This window comes from Mastigoproctus giganteus, chromosome 9 (assembly GCF_048544385.1).
Source record: "Mastigoproctus giganteus isolate SK-2022 chromosome 9, ASM4854438v1, whole genome shotgun sequence".
In the NCBI taxonomy this organism is placed as follows: Eukaryota; Metazoa; Arthropoda; class Arachnida; order Uropygi; family Thelyphonidae; genus Mastigoproctus; species Mastigoproctus giganteus.
Genome location: NC_143583.1, coordinates 228,429,300 through 228,446,891, shown reverse-complemented (window position 1 = coordinate 228,446,891; position 17,592 = coordinate 228,429,300). Strand labels below are relative to the sequence as shown.

General features: G+C 36.3%; 1 protein-coding gene across 1 annotated transcript in view; it reads right to left on the bottom strand.

Annotated features, from left to right (window-relative positions):
* LOC150081159 (mitochondrial glutathione transporter SLC25A40-like) overlaps positions 1-17,592 on the bottom strand; it is a 117,446-nt gene that overhangs the window by 60,033 nt on the left and 39,821 nt on the right. The window contains exons 4-5 of the mRNA XM_090381149.1: positions 14,854-14,984; positions 12,290-12,364 (exon numbers count right to left, since the gene is read on the bottom strand). Coding sequence (XP_090237275.1) covers positions 12,290-12,364; positions 14,854-14,984 — 206 coding nt within the window. The remainder of the gene's footprint in view (positions 1-12,289; positions 12,365-14,853; positions 14,985-17,592) is intronic.

The window sequence follows — 17,592 nt, the reverse complement described above, 5'->3', positions numbered from 1 at the left end:
TTTTCAGTTATTATTTTGGCTTTTAGGAAAGTTGGATCATATGCGGTTGAGGCAGAATGGTGAGCAAAAGATTCCGTGAGGATGTTTGCAATATCCTCTGGAAGGGTTATCTCCTGTCCTTTATAGATGATGATTGGGGAAGGAATTGATGGAAACTTACCAGTAAGACATCTTATTTTCCGCCAGATTAGTCCTGCACTTGTGTCTTTAGTGACAGATGAAGCAAAACGAATTCAAGATTCCTTTTTAGATTTTCCCGGGTGTAGTGGGCATGGGCTTTTAGTTTCTTGTATATAATGAGATTAGCAGTGGTTGGATTCTTTCGAAACTGATTCCATGCCTTGTTCTTCTCTCTCTTAGCAGTGTTACATGCTGAATTCCACCAATAGTTTTTGTGTTTGGATCCTTTATTTGAAGTTTGAGGAATGGTAGTAGCAGCAGCTGTCAACATTTGTTCTGTGATATGTTTAACAGCGTTATCTATGGAGTGATGTTGGATAATATCATCCTCTAGTGTAATACTAGATGCATATTTATTCCAGTCAGCTTTTGAGAATTTCCATTTAGATCGACTGCTTACTGGTAAGTTTGTTCTTGTGCAGAGCTTACAGATTATAGGAAAATGATCACTATTTAATGGGTTCTCTGAGACTCTCCAATCGAAGTCTGGAAATAATGTGGGTAAGCATATCGACAGGTCTAAAGCAGAGGTTGAGCCTGTTGGAAAATGGACATAGGTGTGGGAGCCTGTGTTAAGCAGAGTGAGATTATTCTTTACAAGAAAAGCCTCTATCGTGCGTCCCCGATTGTTTGTCTGCAAAGATCCCCATAACTGGTGATGCGCATTAAAATCGCCCAACATGCAGAAAGGAGAGGGTAGTTGTAGGATAAGGTCATTTAGTTCAGTTATCGAGCCGTTCTGATTTGGTGAGATATATATTGATACAAGTGTAAGTGTTTTACCAAGAGCAAGGCGTACTGCAACAACTTCTAAAGTGGTTTGTAGGGGTATACGTCTGGAAGGGATTTTACTATCGATCAGTATAGCTACACCACCGTGTGGAGAGATCCTGTCATGCCTGAATATTGTATATAGTTTTTAACTGAATATAGTTTTTAACTGAAAGTGTCACTTGCGGAGAAAGATTCGTTTCTTGTAGACAGATGCCTAATGGATGATGCTCATTTATGAAATCGTGAATATCATCTATGTTGCTACGGAGGCCTCTACAATTCCATTGAATCAACTGATCCATTATTTAGTTTTTGAAGTAGGTGTTTCTGACTTTTTTAGATCCAATCTGTTTATGGCGTTCCAATATTATTTTATCTTTTCTCGGGAAAGTGGGTTGTGCAGTATCCATGTCTTCTTCAGCATGTATTTCTAAAAATGTTTCATCGTTATGAGTTTTGTTATCGATTTCCATATCTGTGGTTAGAATCTTTTGAGGTTTAATATTTCTCAGACTCTCAGTATCTGAGTGTGATGGAGTAATAGTTGGTGGTACGGTGACTGGGGTATTATTTGCTTGGTCTTTTACATGTTCTTTAGGGGACTCCAGTGGACTCGCTAGGACAGCTCGTGCCCAGTCGGAAATGGATGTAGCTGGTGGTATGGACACTTCAGTTTGAGTTCCTTCCGATTTGTGTTTTTGTGTTGCGGCTGCATATGTGAGTTTCGGTACTGAGAGTAAAACTTGTTTCCTTGCTTCTTGGTAAGTCACTTTGTTTTCTATTTTGTACTTTTGTATCTTCTTTCCAGTTTTCCAGGTTTCACAGATTTTTGAGTAAGCTGGATGGTTTCCTTTACAGTTTGGACATAGTGATGTTTGTGCTGGGCAGTCTGTTTGTGGGTGTTCCTTAGATCCACAGTTGGGGCACACTGAAACCCCTCTACACACTGTTTGAGCATGGCCAAATTTTTGGCACTTGAAGCACCTGAGAGGATTGGGGATATAAGGTCGAATATGGCAGTTCAGATATCCAGCCTTAACTGTAGCTGGAAGGATTGGTGTAGAAAAGGTCAGTATAACACTGCAAGTGGGAACTAATTCACCGTCTTTCTTGATTTTAATTCGCTTTGCCTGTACAACTTTTTGGTCTTGTAGCTCTTGGACTAATTCCTCTTCGGTAACATTTATTAAGTCCCATTCAGACAGCACTCCTTTGGATGAATTTAAGGTGGAATGTGGAGTTACTGTGACAGGAATATTCGCGAATTTTGAAATTCTTTGCAGGGCTTCAGAGTGCATGCTATTCATTGTCTCTATAAGGAGATCTCCAGAGCGGAGTCTTTTCACCATTTTAGGTGGTCCAGCAGCATTCTCGAGACATTTCTGGATAAGAAATGGAGAAAGTGCACCTACTTGTTGACTTGTTTGAGAATGTATAATAAGAAACAGTGGTGTTTCCTTTTTGGATCCTTCTGTTCTTTGTCTCTTGGGATGGGAAGTGTCAAAGTCAGTTTGGTCTGTCCTTGAATAAGTTGAGGCATGAGGCTCAACAGATGGATTACGGACTTCGAGATCCATGTTAGCTCCTTTTAGCCCTTGGCAGAGAACCTTTTCTGCCAAGGTTACAGGCCCCGCCACGGGGAGGCTGGAGCAGTGCCGCTAGAGTGACCAAGCGGTGTAAGTTAGTTTGTTAGTTTTAAGGAAAAGAAAAAGAAAGGTGGTTTTCCTTTCTTAAACTTACTTACAAATCGTAAGAATAAGTTAATGGTAAATTACCTTAAACGTAAGAAAACTTTCGAAAATTAACAAGATCTATCACACTGAGAAGATGCTCTGTAAATCGCTCGATCACAATAACGCTTGGCACCCAGGGCCACAAATAAAGGTCAAGTTGTTATAGAATTAGAATCAGACCAGGTAGATTCCACAGTGTTGACATCGACAACTGATGTAATTGCAAATAAGGATGAATCAGAGCCTGTGAATGACATAAGTATCCAAAAAACATCTGTTACTGTTTCACTATCGGATTTCAGTACTGATCCAGCTAAATAGAAAATAAATGCCAATCTCATTCAACACATTGCACAAAATATGCCATCTCAGAATTTAGAGCGCAATTTGAAATCAACATCTAAAAATTTGGCGAAAGAGTAAGATATGCGAGAAAAGAATTGTTTTATAAGAAAATGGAAAATGGCAAGGTCGTTCAAAGAGACTGGCTAATATTCTCAGAATCTACTGGAAAAGTTTATTGTTATGTGTGTATGTTATTTAAAGACAAACTTAACGAGATATGTAATCAATTTCAAACTGGATTCGACAACTGGAAAAATGTACATGCAAGAATCACAATGCATGAAAAATCAAAGGAGTATTTCACTTCTATATCTAATATGTTGCAGTTCCAAAAGTCTACTTGGATTGACACAAAATTGAAAATCGAGAAGGAAAATGCAACTAAATATTGGACTGAAGTTTTAAGAAGAGTAGTTGTAGTAGTAAAAAAATTCTTGGCAGAAAGAGGTATAGCTTTTCATGGTGATAATGAGGAACACAATAATCCTAACAATGGCAATCTTCCTCGGGTGTACTGATCTTCTGTCTGAGTTTAATCCTTTCCTAAAAGAGCATATAAGAAATTACGGAAATCCAGGAAGTGGAAATGTTTCGTACCTGTCTTCAACCACATATGAAGATTCATTAGAGTCAAAAGTGTTGGCACACATCACATCTGAAATTAAAGAAACAAATATTACAGCATCAGCATAGATTCAACTCCTGATATAAGCCACACAGATCAGCTGTTCTTGATAAACATGGAATAGATGTAGCAAATCAGTCATATGACAAGGCTACTAATATGAGTGGGATGTATTCTGGAGTCCAAGACAGATTCAAGGAAGTCAACAATGTGCTCCACACAGTCTTAATTTAGTAGGGACCACATCCGCAGAAAGCTGTTTGGCACAAGATGATCATCACGTTACAATGCGGCGAGATAATGAAAAAAAAATTACTATAAAATTCGTGCATCACTCATTGATATTTCAGAATGCGAAAAACAAAAACTAGCAGTGGTTCGTGAAGCAAAAGCTTTAATAAATAAACTGAACAGGTTAGAAATAACATTAATGACTGTCATTTGGGAAGATCTGAAAAACATAGACAGAATGAAAAAAGCAATTCAAGAACCTGGAATTGAGTTATGCGTAATTGTTAAATTATATGATGCTCTTCTGGATTATTTGATTGATGTTCGAGACAAAGAAAAATTATTTTGAAAAAACTGCAAAAGAATTCGTTCCAAATTCTGATTACAGAATTTGGAACGAATCTTTCCAAGCAGAAAAGGAAGAGACATTTTGATGAAACACCAGAGGAATTCGTACTAGCAGAACTAAGTGCAAAAGATACATTTCAAATTCAATTTTTTTTATCATATTGTAGATGTACTAGTCACAAAAATGACAATGGCGTGCTCCATACCATAGGCGCCTCTGTAGCCAGGTGGGAAGGAGCAGCAGTGCGTAGCACACGCTTCTTGATTAGACCGGGGTTCGAGCCCGTCACCACCAAATACGAAGGATGCGGAAAGGTCACGAAATGACCACCGCATATCCCGGAGCAATATGGCCTTAGTTGCTAATGCTCCTAAAAATCAAATAACAACAAGCTCCATACCATATATTGCACAATACCTTCAGTTTTCTTAAAGATAAATCTATGTCAAAAGGAGAAATTCAATCCAAAGCCACAGCATTAATCAACATCTACTCGTCCAACTTAGATGTAGACTTTGTTGATGAATTCCTATTGTTTTCGGCACTATACCTGGACAAAACGTCTGTGGCAGAATTAATAAAGGCACAAATAAAAGATAAACTGATTACATGTACACATTGCTTTAAGAATTTATCTATCCATAATTGGATCGAATGCTGAAGGAGAGCACTCATTTTCAAAACTTAAGCAGATCAAGAACTGTGTATTACGAGCCAAAATTGCTTATTGTCGTTGCCACTTCTATGTATATAGAACGATATTACTCATCATATGGACTTCGAGGATATTATTAAAGATTTTGCTACGAGAAGCCGAAGCAAGAAACTTTTGTAATCTTAAGAAATGTTACGAGTAATCTAGATATTGATGATATCGTAGATTTTATTTCTTTTAATTTCAAGTATAATGTTGAAGTTTTATAGTTGCATTATTTTTAGGCTGAAAACCTTTTCCTTCCTTTTTTTTTTTACCTTTTTTTTCCCTTCTTTCGTATGTCCTAGGCACAGTGACTAATGGGAAATCCGGCTCTGCAATGCCGACTTATTTTCTTGTTTGTGTCTGGTGCTGAATGATGTTTCCGAAGCAGCTACAAATCGACATATTTGCTGGATCGAAGCGTGTCGGCAGTGGGTCTACAATTTTAAGAAATAGGAGTGAAGAAATTGTTTTTGTCACCATAAAAGAAGCTCTGGTTGGGCTGACGATCAGATTCATTTGTAAAAATTCTCGTTCATATTCACTCAAAGAAACTGGTATCGTACTCAGAGCTTTCATCAAATGTTTCAATTCTTTCGAAACAGTCTTATCAATTAGGTATTCCCAAAATCCAAGAATGTATCTCTTTCATTTAACTGTAACCTAATTGACAATTTTCTGACTTCTTTTCATCAAATGTCAACATTTCATGTTTAGAAGGTTTAATACCTTCGTTGTCGTCATTTTTCTTCTCTCTTCATCAATATTATCACAAGTTCTTTGAACTAGTTGTTAAATTTGAATTTTTTTTTCTTTCTTTTTTTGAAACTTCTTACTTAAGGTGCCTTCTTACATTCAATTTCTCCTCCACTTTGCTCTCAGTTATTGCAAAATTATTTAGTTCCCTGCCAGAGTTTCATAAGCTTTTGGCCTCCACTTCCCTACAGACTTCTTGTGTGATTCTAGATGCAAAATACTCATTCAGTTTGTCAGCCTCAGCAGTTTCATCAACAATTGAACCGTCAACGTAAAGTCGACCAATTTGATTCATCCCCTTCCTTTTAGAGTTTATATAAGTAAAGAAGTCTTCACTGTTTTTCTTTGCATCCTTTGCCAAAGATTTCTCACAATCTGCCTTTGTTTGCCTAATGTCTTTTGTGACTTGATTACAGACTATCTTATATCTACCATAGGCATTTTTCTTCTCTGCCACGAGTCTCATTAGTTCATCCATTTAGGCCTAGGCCTTGAACAGTATTTCTTAGTTGGTATGAAAAGCCTAGTAGCATCAAGATTAATTTCTTGAATGCTTCCCATTTAGAATTTGCTGTTGGTAACATCATCAGTTGGTCCCACTCTATAGAATTTAAAAAACCTCTGAGACCACTGTAGTCACCTTTACAAAAGCAAAAACCCTTCCCTTTACTCCTGATGGTAGTTACAACTTTAAGCAAATCCCACATCAGTACACTGTGTTCACTGCCACCTAGTGGTTCCTTTATCTGCAAATTCCTAATGCATGCATCATCACTGCTGATAATCAGATCAAGGGTATTACTCCCTTTGGTTACCCCTCGAACATGTTGCTCTAGAAAACAATCCTCTTTAAGCAAAAACTTTAAGCAAATCCCACATCAGTACACTGTGTTCACTGCCACCTAGTGGTTCCTTTATCTGCAAATTCCTAATGCATGCATCATCACTGCTGATAATCAGATCAAGGGTATTACTCCCTTTGGTTACCCCTCGAACATGTTGCTCTAGAAAACAATCCTCCAATAAATCCACAAAAGTCTTGCTAGTGCATGTGAGTGACCAACCCACAAGTTCCAGTCTATATCTGGAAAGTCAAAATTTCCTATTATAAGACAATCTGATTTACTGGCCCACTGTATTTCTCTGTACAGTATGCAATGTACTCATCAGAGTCATTAGGCCTATAACACAATCCTACTCTCAACTTCGTTTTCCCAGTGCTTATGCCATACAAAAATGACTCAACATTGCATTGTCCACCAATGTTAATTGGATGCACTTCCTTAGATTTTGTGTTTCTTAACTAACAGCATCACTCCTACTCCTCTTCTATCCTGTCTGTACACATTGCAATACCCAAATTCCAATTCTGGATTCCTTATGTCTGTGTGACACCATATCTCTGGTATACCAACAGTATACCAACAGGTGTCTTAATCAGCACCTCAAATTCATCAAATTTATTTACTATACTCCTAGCATCGATGTACATGTGAGTATACATGCACCTGGTCTTACTCTTAGTTACCCCTAATGCAACCCATGTATTTACTTGTTCCACGATGAGTCCCTTGAAATCCCCAGTACTTCGCTTTCCAGGCTGCTGCTCATTCCAATAGAAGCAGTGCAAGAATCACTTTCACCTTTGCCTTGGGCTACTGTTAATCCATTAGTCTGCAAATGCCTCCAAGTTAGCAGTTTTGCGACACACCTAACAGTGCCTCGATAGCATCAGCAAATATACTTGCATCCTTTCTATTTAAGTGTATCCCATCCCTGTAGAAACAATCTCTCCTGTTAACAAGCACAGACAACGCTGAGTAAAATTCTACCCCATTAGCCTTGCACAATCTCTTCAGGGCCGAACTGACTAACAAGGCCCTCATCATATACTCCCTCCTATCATGCCTGGCAGAATTGCAGAAACTTTGAAATTTAATCCTCATATTTCCCACTCTTAATATCATTAGTGCCAACATGAAAAACAATATCACCTTTGTTCCCTTAAAAGATGATATCTGTTCTACATCATCAACATTTGTCCCTGGAAGACATACCCTGTCGCATTCCACCTATCCTTTTTGCACAATATATTTTCCGTGTCCCTGACAATAGAGTCACCGACAATAAATAGCTCCTTTGGAACCAGCGCATTCTGCCCTGAAGGTTGCCACTGTGTTGTCTGATGCACGAGTGAGCTCTGGCATTGACGTCGGCAGCTGAGAGTTTGATGAGCCTTTTCTATTCTTTCGAGGGCATTTACGCAACTCTTCAAACTCTCATAGACACCCATCAGAATGCTGAGTTGGTGCCTAATTTCTTGACATTCTGTGCATCTAGAATGTACAAAGATATCCTCCTTGGCTAGGTCATGTCTTATTCCAGAAAGGTCTGCAAACATTTCACAAGTTGCATATTTTTTTAGGCTGTAATGCATTGGAGAATCGTTCCCTTTCGTTTCTCCCACAAGCCACAGCACTCCCACTACTTTGTGCACGTTGCTTTGCTGCTCTAGTCTGGGGCATGATTTTCATTTAAATATAATGTAATTAATTAACAACGAAAATTAATAAATTCTATTGTAATTTATTTTATTATACTATTCTAATGCAGTAAATATGTATTCCGCTATAGTTTTACGTTTACTTTAGCTACCAAATTCGAGATATACGCTATCAAATTACGCTATACTATAGTGATCACAACGTTGGTTTTAAGGGTTTTAATTGTAATAAATAAGTATTTTGAAGGTTTTAATCATTTTTTTGGCATATATCTTTTGTAATTAGTTGTATCCTTAGCTAAATACAAAAGATATATCCCCAAAACTGATTAAAACCTTCAAAATATTTATTACAATTAAAATCCTTAAAACCAATTTATTACAATTAAAATTAATAGGAGGGTAAAGCAGTAAATCTTCCACAAAAATATGGATAAGGTAGTACCAATGCAATGTATGTTCCATAACATAGGAAATTAAAGTAAATTAAGAAGTAAAATAGTAATAAAATTAAAATAAGTGCTTACAGTGTAACTTAATTCTTTTATCACAAGCAAACAGTAGAAGGCAAGGGAGTGAAGTGAGGGAAGGGAAGAAAATGTAACTAAAAAGTGCAGACAGTGAAATGTTAAGGACAGTATGAACATTCGCATCACCCTTGTATTGCACTAATAGCTTTATGAATGAGAAAAAATGAGAAGTAGAAAGATAAAAAGCTAAGAAAAAGATATTAAAGTCTACTTGGGCGAGTTGGGATTGTAAAGTCCCATCCTTTTAGGAAGGGCTCTGACTAAAAGAGAGTTAGTAGAAATAGAAAGACTAATAACAGATGCTTGTGATGAAAGAATTTTGTGAAAAGCCAAAAAAAATAATGAGAGCCAAAAGAAATAAAAAAAAAAGTAAATTGCAGCCATTATCAACCCACTGCACAATCTGCAGTGGGTTGATAATGGCTCAACAATTCATGATGAGGGAAATGCACCATAATCTGCCATGCTGGTCCAGTGCGGGTTGGCAGATCGATCGTATTCAGCAGCCAGGGGCTTGAACCCCAGTCTAGGGGTTCAAGGAATAATCTCGGCTACGGATTACCTACGAAGTAGTAAATACTTACAAATAGAGAGTACAAAATAGATACCAGGAATTTTCAAGTAATGCATAGTAAATAGTTAAACTATTTACTACATATTAATTACGTAGTGTTGGCAATTCTTTCCAGGATCTTGCATAAGCAACTGGTCAGAGCTACAGTAATTATTTGGTATTTTTGATTCCTTTTCCTGGTTTGGGAATTGTCAAGTGTCTTGTGCCAGAAGTCCAGTAATTGCTCTTTGACATAGATTCTGTTGGAAACAATCCACAGATTCTGACAAAAGATGTTTAATCATCTCATAATGGAAGTTACCTGGCCTGACAGCAGTCACTTGGGATAGAGGTAGTCTGCTTTCAGTTCCCATTGTGTAAAAGGCTGGATTTAGCCTTCATAGCCATTTGAGGACAGCTGCGATTGCCATTTTTCAGATGTTTGCTTGAGGGCCAGAAACTATTTGAATGTAAGATGTTTTGGCTGACACTTCATCAAATATCACCACATGCATGTTGCCAATTGCACATCCATTATGCTCTAGGATTGACAAAGAATGTGATGTGTATTTGTCCTTCATTTTCTGGACCTTGTCTCTGACAACTTTTTGTGTTGCTGCCTGGCTAATGGGGGATGTGAAGTTGATCCAAGATTCCTTCTGACTCTGACAGAATGTTCTTTGGCACATGCACATTTGAAAGCTATTAGATTCACTGTGTAGGATACCTATGAAATATCCCCCCACACTTTGTTTTGTACCTTTTTTTGCTGCTGTGCAATCTGCATTCCATCATGGTTTTGGAAATGGTGGAAAGTGAGTGAATGTCTTCAGAATTGCAGTTGCCACTGCTTGGACAATACTTTCTGTGATGTATTTAAACTGCATCAACATGTAAATTAGTGGAATAAGTATTCGGGGGTAGTTAAGCTGGCAGCTTAAGGAAATTCAAAGGTCAGCTGGATGGTTTGATTCAGAATTGAAATAAAGAATCCAGGACCCATCTTCAGTGATTACTCTGCTTAAAAAACTATTTTTCTCACATACACAAGAAGGCAAATATATAGATTATTTATTTTATTTTTTATAGATTTATTTTTATTTAGTTATTTATTTTTTGGCTAGTGCAGCAAAAGCCTTGCATCATATGAATAACACTAATTTTGTAAATGTTTGTGAACTTGGAAAGGCAGTTTAGAACGAGAAAATATTTTGGCCATATTTACCTGCTTAACGCTATGCTATAAATTATGCTCTTGTATGAGGGGTAATCAAAAAAGACTGAGATAAATTAAATAAAAAATATAAAAAAAAAAAAAAAAAATGGTTTCAAGCTTTTTATGGTCATCATTTTCCATGTAATCCTCACTTAGCTCAGTACACTTTGTTTCATCTCTACACCAATTATCTAAACACTTCAAAGAAACTATTCTCTGAGAGATGATCTAGGATATCCCAAGTGACATTTATTAGTTCGGTGTCTGATGGAAATGTCAGCATATTAGCTCACTCTCAAGCTTTGGAAACAGAAAAGGAGAGAATAATCTGCACAGAGTGGGAGAACTGTTTTGATGCTTAACTTGTAGTGTTTCTTCAAAAGTTTGGGCATGTGCACTCTTGCACTGTAAAGATGTAATAGTCATCTGGATGTTATAAAGGCAGTGGAAAATAAAAAATCTGATTTTTTATTTTCCACTCTGATTCAATTTCTTTAAACTTCACTGTAATATTGTCCAAGCATAGTACAATGTTTTTCCACAGAGGAGTGGAAATAATATCTTTCACACTGAAAAACATGACCATATGCGCTTGCCAGCAGAATTCTTAGTGTACTGGAGATGTGGTATGCTTCTACTACAATGCACTATTTTGATTCAGAATTGAAGTAAGGAATCCAGGATCCATCTTCAGTGATTATTCTGCTTAAAAAAATATTTTTCTCACATTTCTAGGTGTTTTTGGAGGCAAATACAGATGTGAACTCTAACCTGTTTTGTTAAAGAGTAAGCAGTTTTGGGGGTGGGGGGGGCAGTCCAACATGAACAAATGTGTCATTCCTAAACATTTTTTCAAAATAATTTTGTGATCTCATAAGTAATGCTCAAGGCCTCTGCAAGTTTTCTGACTAAAGTTTGTCTGTCCTTGAAGGACAACAGCAGATGCAATACTAATAGCTGCATCAGATATTGATGTTAGTGGACACCCTGGGATGGGGTCATATTTTATCTGCATCTAAAAAAATATTCTTTTAGTAGCACAGTATGCAGGTATACCAGGAACTGGAAATTGGTGAAATGATGAGCACTTAGACCTGCATGGAGTGTAATCTGCCTTTAATTTCTTAAAGATTTACAGATTATTCCCAGGCATATCGTGGTACTACCTGTATACTTCTTCAGTTACTGTAAAGACAGAGGAACTGGTAAATTATGGTGACTTGATTTATAGACAGGTGTTAATTTGATTACACATTTCTTATTTGTAGGTTTAGTCTTGAATTAGTTAACAAATCTGCAGTAATTTCCAGAAATTACTGCAGACCTACAGAGACAAAAAAATATGTCAGGGATGAATATTATATAATAAGTTTAAACATATATAGTTTTCATTAATAATCATATAGAATAAAAGACTTATTTCTGGCAGAAAGTTCTTGTTTTATTCTTGTTAAGCTCAGAATTATGCTTTTATTCTACTTATGCTATGACATTTTAAATAAAGCTAGTCACATTTTATGACATGGAATTTCTGCATTAAATACTCCAGGCACCTGCAGAAAAATTCTAGAATATGTTTTAAAATAGTGAATTCAAAGGCAGACAGTAAAAAGAGAAAGTATATGAGTATATTATATATATATAATAAAGAGGCAAATAATATCTATTATAGTATTAAATTTACAAAAAAAATTTTGTAAGCGAAAAAAAATCATTTTGTCACTTACTACATGTTACACAATATATAAAAAATAGCCACAGTGCCCAATAATTTCTTCAAATTAATGAAACACTTACCAAAATAACTAAGTTTCTTTGACTGCATCTTTGTTCGGATTAATTCCAATGGACAAATAGCAATGGCCGTAAATGCTGCAGAGAAACACAAAGTAAATTAATAAAAATTCTGTATTTAAAAATTCACATTTTCTGATTTATCAGAAAAATTCAATGAATAATGAATCAAATACTGGGAATAAGTATGGACTAGGAACGATGCTAGTAACCAAGTGGATGCCATTATCTGAACTCTGCTAAGTAATTTTATTACTTTAAAATTATTGGTTTTTGTTATATTTTTATTTAAAATTAGTAGTGCAGCTATTACTTTATTTAATTTAATACTGTTTCTTACCTGGCATCTGAAATTCAAAGAAAGTGAGAGTTGATGTAAGAAGAAATTTTCCGCTATTTACACCGATATTTCATATTGCTTTTTCTAATTCCAATGGAATATAGTTAATATTAGAAATGTGTTCACAAAGGCTATAAACTAAGTTTATAACTTTATTATAATGTAACTATATAGCATAATACATATTATTGCAGCATAACCTGTGGAGAGTGTAGTGTTATTATTGCATTTAGCTATCACTTAGTTTAATGAAGGGTTATCAAATTAAATTAAATTTGAGAAATCATACCTCAGTGGAGCACTGGAACAAAGCAAAGAGCTCAAAGTAAAAGTAGTAAGGTTGCTGGGGCTCAGAGGAGAACTGAAGAGGGCAGTTCTACAAATCATGGCTTATAAAATATGCCACTTCAATTTTTGCAGACTACTTGGAATGTGATATTATTCTGCAAAATGGATGTCAATGCATGTGTTCATTAAAAAGAATGTGAGGAAATGCAAATTCAGCATTCTAATGAGTATTTATGAGAGCTTGAAGAACAGGGTTGATGCCCCTTGAAGGAATTAAAGTGGGGTGGTTCATCAAACTCTCACCTGCTCACCTCAATGCCAGAATTTATGTCTGCACATCAAATAATGCAATAACAACCCCACACAATGTAGTAGCTACACTTGTCCCACACATCATAGTAGCTACTACTGGTGAAGCTATTAGCAGGGAAATTGGAAATGTACAGTGCAAAAAAGGATAAGTAGAATAGGACCAGGGTAGGTCTATCAAGGTCAAAAGTTAATGATGTTGTAGAGCAGTTATCTTTAAAAGGCACAAAAGATTATGTTATACACATTAGCAATAATGATATTAAGAGCAGGAGTCTGAGGATAGGGCAATGATGAGAAAAAAAAAAAAGTCAAAAGTTAATTTAAATTTCAGTGTCTGTTTCTGCAATTCTGACCAAAATGATAGAAGGGAGTACACAATGAACTTTATCAATCAATTCAGCCCTGGAGAGACCGTGCAAGACACATTGGGCAGAAGATTTACCAGCTTGGTCCGTAGTACTTGGTAACAGGAGAGAAACTGAGTTTACACTTTAAGTATTTGATGATGTTAATGGAGCAGTGTTAGGCGAGTTGTAAAACTGCTAGCTTGGGGGAGGGATATACAGACTAATAGTTTTACAGCAGCCATAGTCAGAAATAAAACTTATTCTTGCACTGCTCCTATTGGGATACACAACAGCCAAGAAAATAAGGTGTTGGTGATTACGAGGCCTGCTGGCAGCCTTCACAGAACATGCTTGTACACTAACACTAGGAGTACAGAAAATAAGTTTGACGAATTTGAAGGGTCATCAAACCATTCAGGTATAAGGGATGCAGAATTTGAATACGGAGAGAAAACATATATAGAAAGGATAGACAGAACAGGAGGTGTTATGTTCTTGGTTAAGAATCACGCAGACTCTAAGGCAGTGCACCTGGTTGATACAGTTGGACAGTGTAATTTTGAATCAGTTCTCTGAGTAGTGCATATGGAATGCTAGGATAGCTCATAGGGTTCTGTCAGTGATACACAGGAATTTTGTCAGCAGAGACAAGGATGTAATTATTCCACTGTATAAGGTTAGGCCATCATATCTTGAGTAATGGATAAGTGTCTGGAGGCCTCAATTTTGGTAAGAATGTGAATTTGTTGGAAAGGGGGTGCGCAAAGAAGAGCAACAAGATTAGCAAAGGGAACAAAAGGATATCCTTAACTAGAAAGATTTCAGTTTGAAAAATTGCAAAAAATATCCAAAAAATTGTTTGGGTAAGTGGCAAACACGATAAGGGTATGTGTGTACTTGCAGAAGGAGATTATATAGAAACACATTCACAATGTAAACATTTATCAAAGAATAAAAGTATTTTTTGTAATGGTTGCCAAACCTTTATCAGATAGAGTGAAAATAATGATTATTAATACATCAATACAGCATTTGGAACTTTATCCTATCCATAAATCAACCAAGAAATTTGATTTAGTGAAACTTTCCTGAAAATTATTTAGCACATTTAAATAGTAAATACAATACTGCTTTACACATTTTTAAGCATGTTCTGGAACAGTATGCATCAGACACATTTAATTAAATATAACAGGAGAAACTCACTTAGGAAAACTACTTAATTAAACAAGAGAGAGAGCGAGAGAGAGAGAGAGAGAGAGAGAGAGAGAGAGACTTACCTCTTGCTCCACCACCTGACAAAACAGGAACCCAAAGTGGTTGATGAGAACTCTTTAAGAAGTTCACAATCCTTTCTCGCATCTGATCATATACAGTTAAATAAAGAACTGCTGATGGAACAGCCATGAATCTTGGGGGTGGGAATAATTTAACAATAAAAAAGATTAAATGCATTAAGTAAACTGATCAAATAAACACTTCTCTGCATAAAACAAAAATTGATTTATTATTCACTGCTTGAAGGAGCAGTTAACAAGAAATAGCAAAAACATACTGAGTATAAGGGTTTCTATTCTAATTGTTATCTACCCTAAGTTTACTTGATTTATTAATTTGTTTAACATATGCATTAAAGATAAACCAATAGGAAGAAAACACCACAGATGACCAAGAAGTAGATGGAAAGACTGACCTCATCTTGAGAGCTAGGAACAGGCTTTCTGAAGCCTAACACTAAAATCAAGATAAGATAAGATAAGACAAGACAATTCTGTCTTTGGCCATGAACATTTTGGAGTTTGTCTTTATGTCACATGTCTCTCTTTCCGAAGACAAGCAAATCTACCAACTTCTTTCAAAAAAAAAAAAAAAATGGGGAGAGGGTGGGTTGAGAAATATCTTTAAACTCATCTGAAGTCTTTTTGGAAATTTACTGAGCATATTTTAAGTAATAGTTTCATAACTGGCATCATTGGAAAAATATTTCTGAAATCAATTTCCATACTTCCTTTTTCAATGTGGTCACTGTTTCTTCAAATTCCCTTCTTAGAGTTTTGCATCAGATTTGCTAAGAAATATCTTAATTATCCATCCTTGTTTTAAAATTGCTTCATTTATAATTTCCCATAATGTAGAGCTAATATGACTTTTGCTGGATTCAGAAAACTTTTGTGTTAAATTTTTTTGAATCCAAAGTTGAGAAAAGGTTATTTCTTCCTTTGGAAAAAATATTACCTTTATTCCAAATAAAGTGTTTTAGTCCATATTTTTAATATCCGTTTTAATTGTTTCGTAGAAATCTACAAACTTTTTTTTTCACTTGAAAAAAAAAAATGTGACTGAAAAACTGAAAGATTTAGAAGGCCTGTACATTGTAAACTAATTTACAATTTCTGAGACACATTGTTTGTACTTTATTTATGATCAATGTTTAATAAAATTCGAGAGTTAGGATTAAATTTGAAAGTGTCTGCAATTCTGCTCAGCCACAATAGGAGGGAGTATATGATGAGAGCCTTGTCAATCAATTCAGCCCTGAAGAGATTGTGAAAGTTCATTGAGTAAACGTTTTCTCAGCATGGTCTGTGCTTGTAAGGAGAGATTGTTTCTACAGGGATGGGATACACTTAAACAGAAAGAGTACAAGAATATTTGCTGATGCTATCGAAGCAGTGTTAGGTGAGTCAGAAAACTGCTAGCTTGGGAGAAATCATAGAATAATAGATTAACAGTAGCCACAGGGAGGTGAAAGTGATTCTAGCACTGCTTCTATTGGAATGGGCAGCAGCCTGGAAATCGAGGTGCTGAGAATTTCAAGGACTGCTGGGAGTCATCATGGAACAAGTAAATACAAGGGTTGAATTAAGGTAATTAAGAGTAAGAACAGGTGCATATATACACTTGCATGTACACCAATGCTAGGAGTATAGTAAATAAATTTGAATTGCTGGTCAAGACATCAATGGGCCTCCGTAGCCAGGTGGGCAGGAGGAGCAGTGCATAGCACATGCTTCTTGATTAGACTGGGGTTCGAGCCCATGACCAAATACGGAGGATGCGGAAAGGTCAGGGAATGACCACCGCATATCCCCGGAGCAATATGGTCTTAGTTGATAATGTTCCTAAAAACCAAATAACAACGACATTAATGGCTGATATTGACGGGTTGGGATATTAGGGACATGGTGTCATACAGAGGTAAGGAATTCATAACTGGAATTTCGGGAGTACAATATGTGTACAGAAAGGATAGAAGAGGAGGAGGGGTGATGCTGTTAGTTAAGAAACACAAATCTAAGAAAGTGCATCCAGTTGACATGGGTAGACAGTGCAGTGTTGTGTCAGTTTGGTGTGACATAAGCATCAGGAAAGCAAAGTTGAGAGTAGGAGTGTGTTATAGGCCTAATGACTCTGATGAGTGCAGCGAACAACTACAAAGAAATAGAGTGGGCAAGTAAATCAGATAGTCTTATAAAGGGGGATTTTAACTTCCTAGATGGAACTTGTGGGTTGTTTGCTCTCACACCAGCAAGATACTTGTGAATTTATTGGATGACTGTTTTCAACAGCAGCATGTTCGAGTTGCAACCAGAGAAAGTAATACTCTTGATCTGATTATCAGCTGTGATTATTCATGCATTAAGAATTTGCAGATAAAGGAGTCACTAGGTGGCAGTGATCACAGTGTACAGATGTAGGATTTACTCAAAGATGTAACTACCATCAGGGGTAAAGAAAAGGGTTTCTGCTTTTGTAAAGGTGCCTACAGTGGTCTCAGAGAATTTTTAAATTCTGTAAAGTGAGACCAACTGATGATGTTACCAACAGCAAACTCTAAATGGGAAGCATTCAAGAAATTAATCTTGGAAGCTACTAGGCTTTTTGTACCAACTAAGAAAATACTGTTCAAGGTTTAGGCCTAAATGGATGTCACATGACCTAATGAGACTCGTGGCAGAGAAGAGTAATGCAGGACAACAATATAAATTATCAGGAGAGACAGAAGCCTATGGCAGATA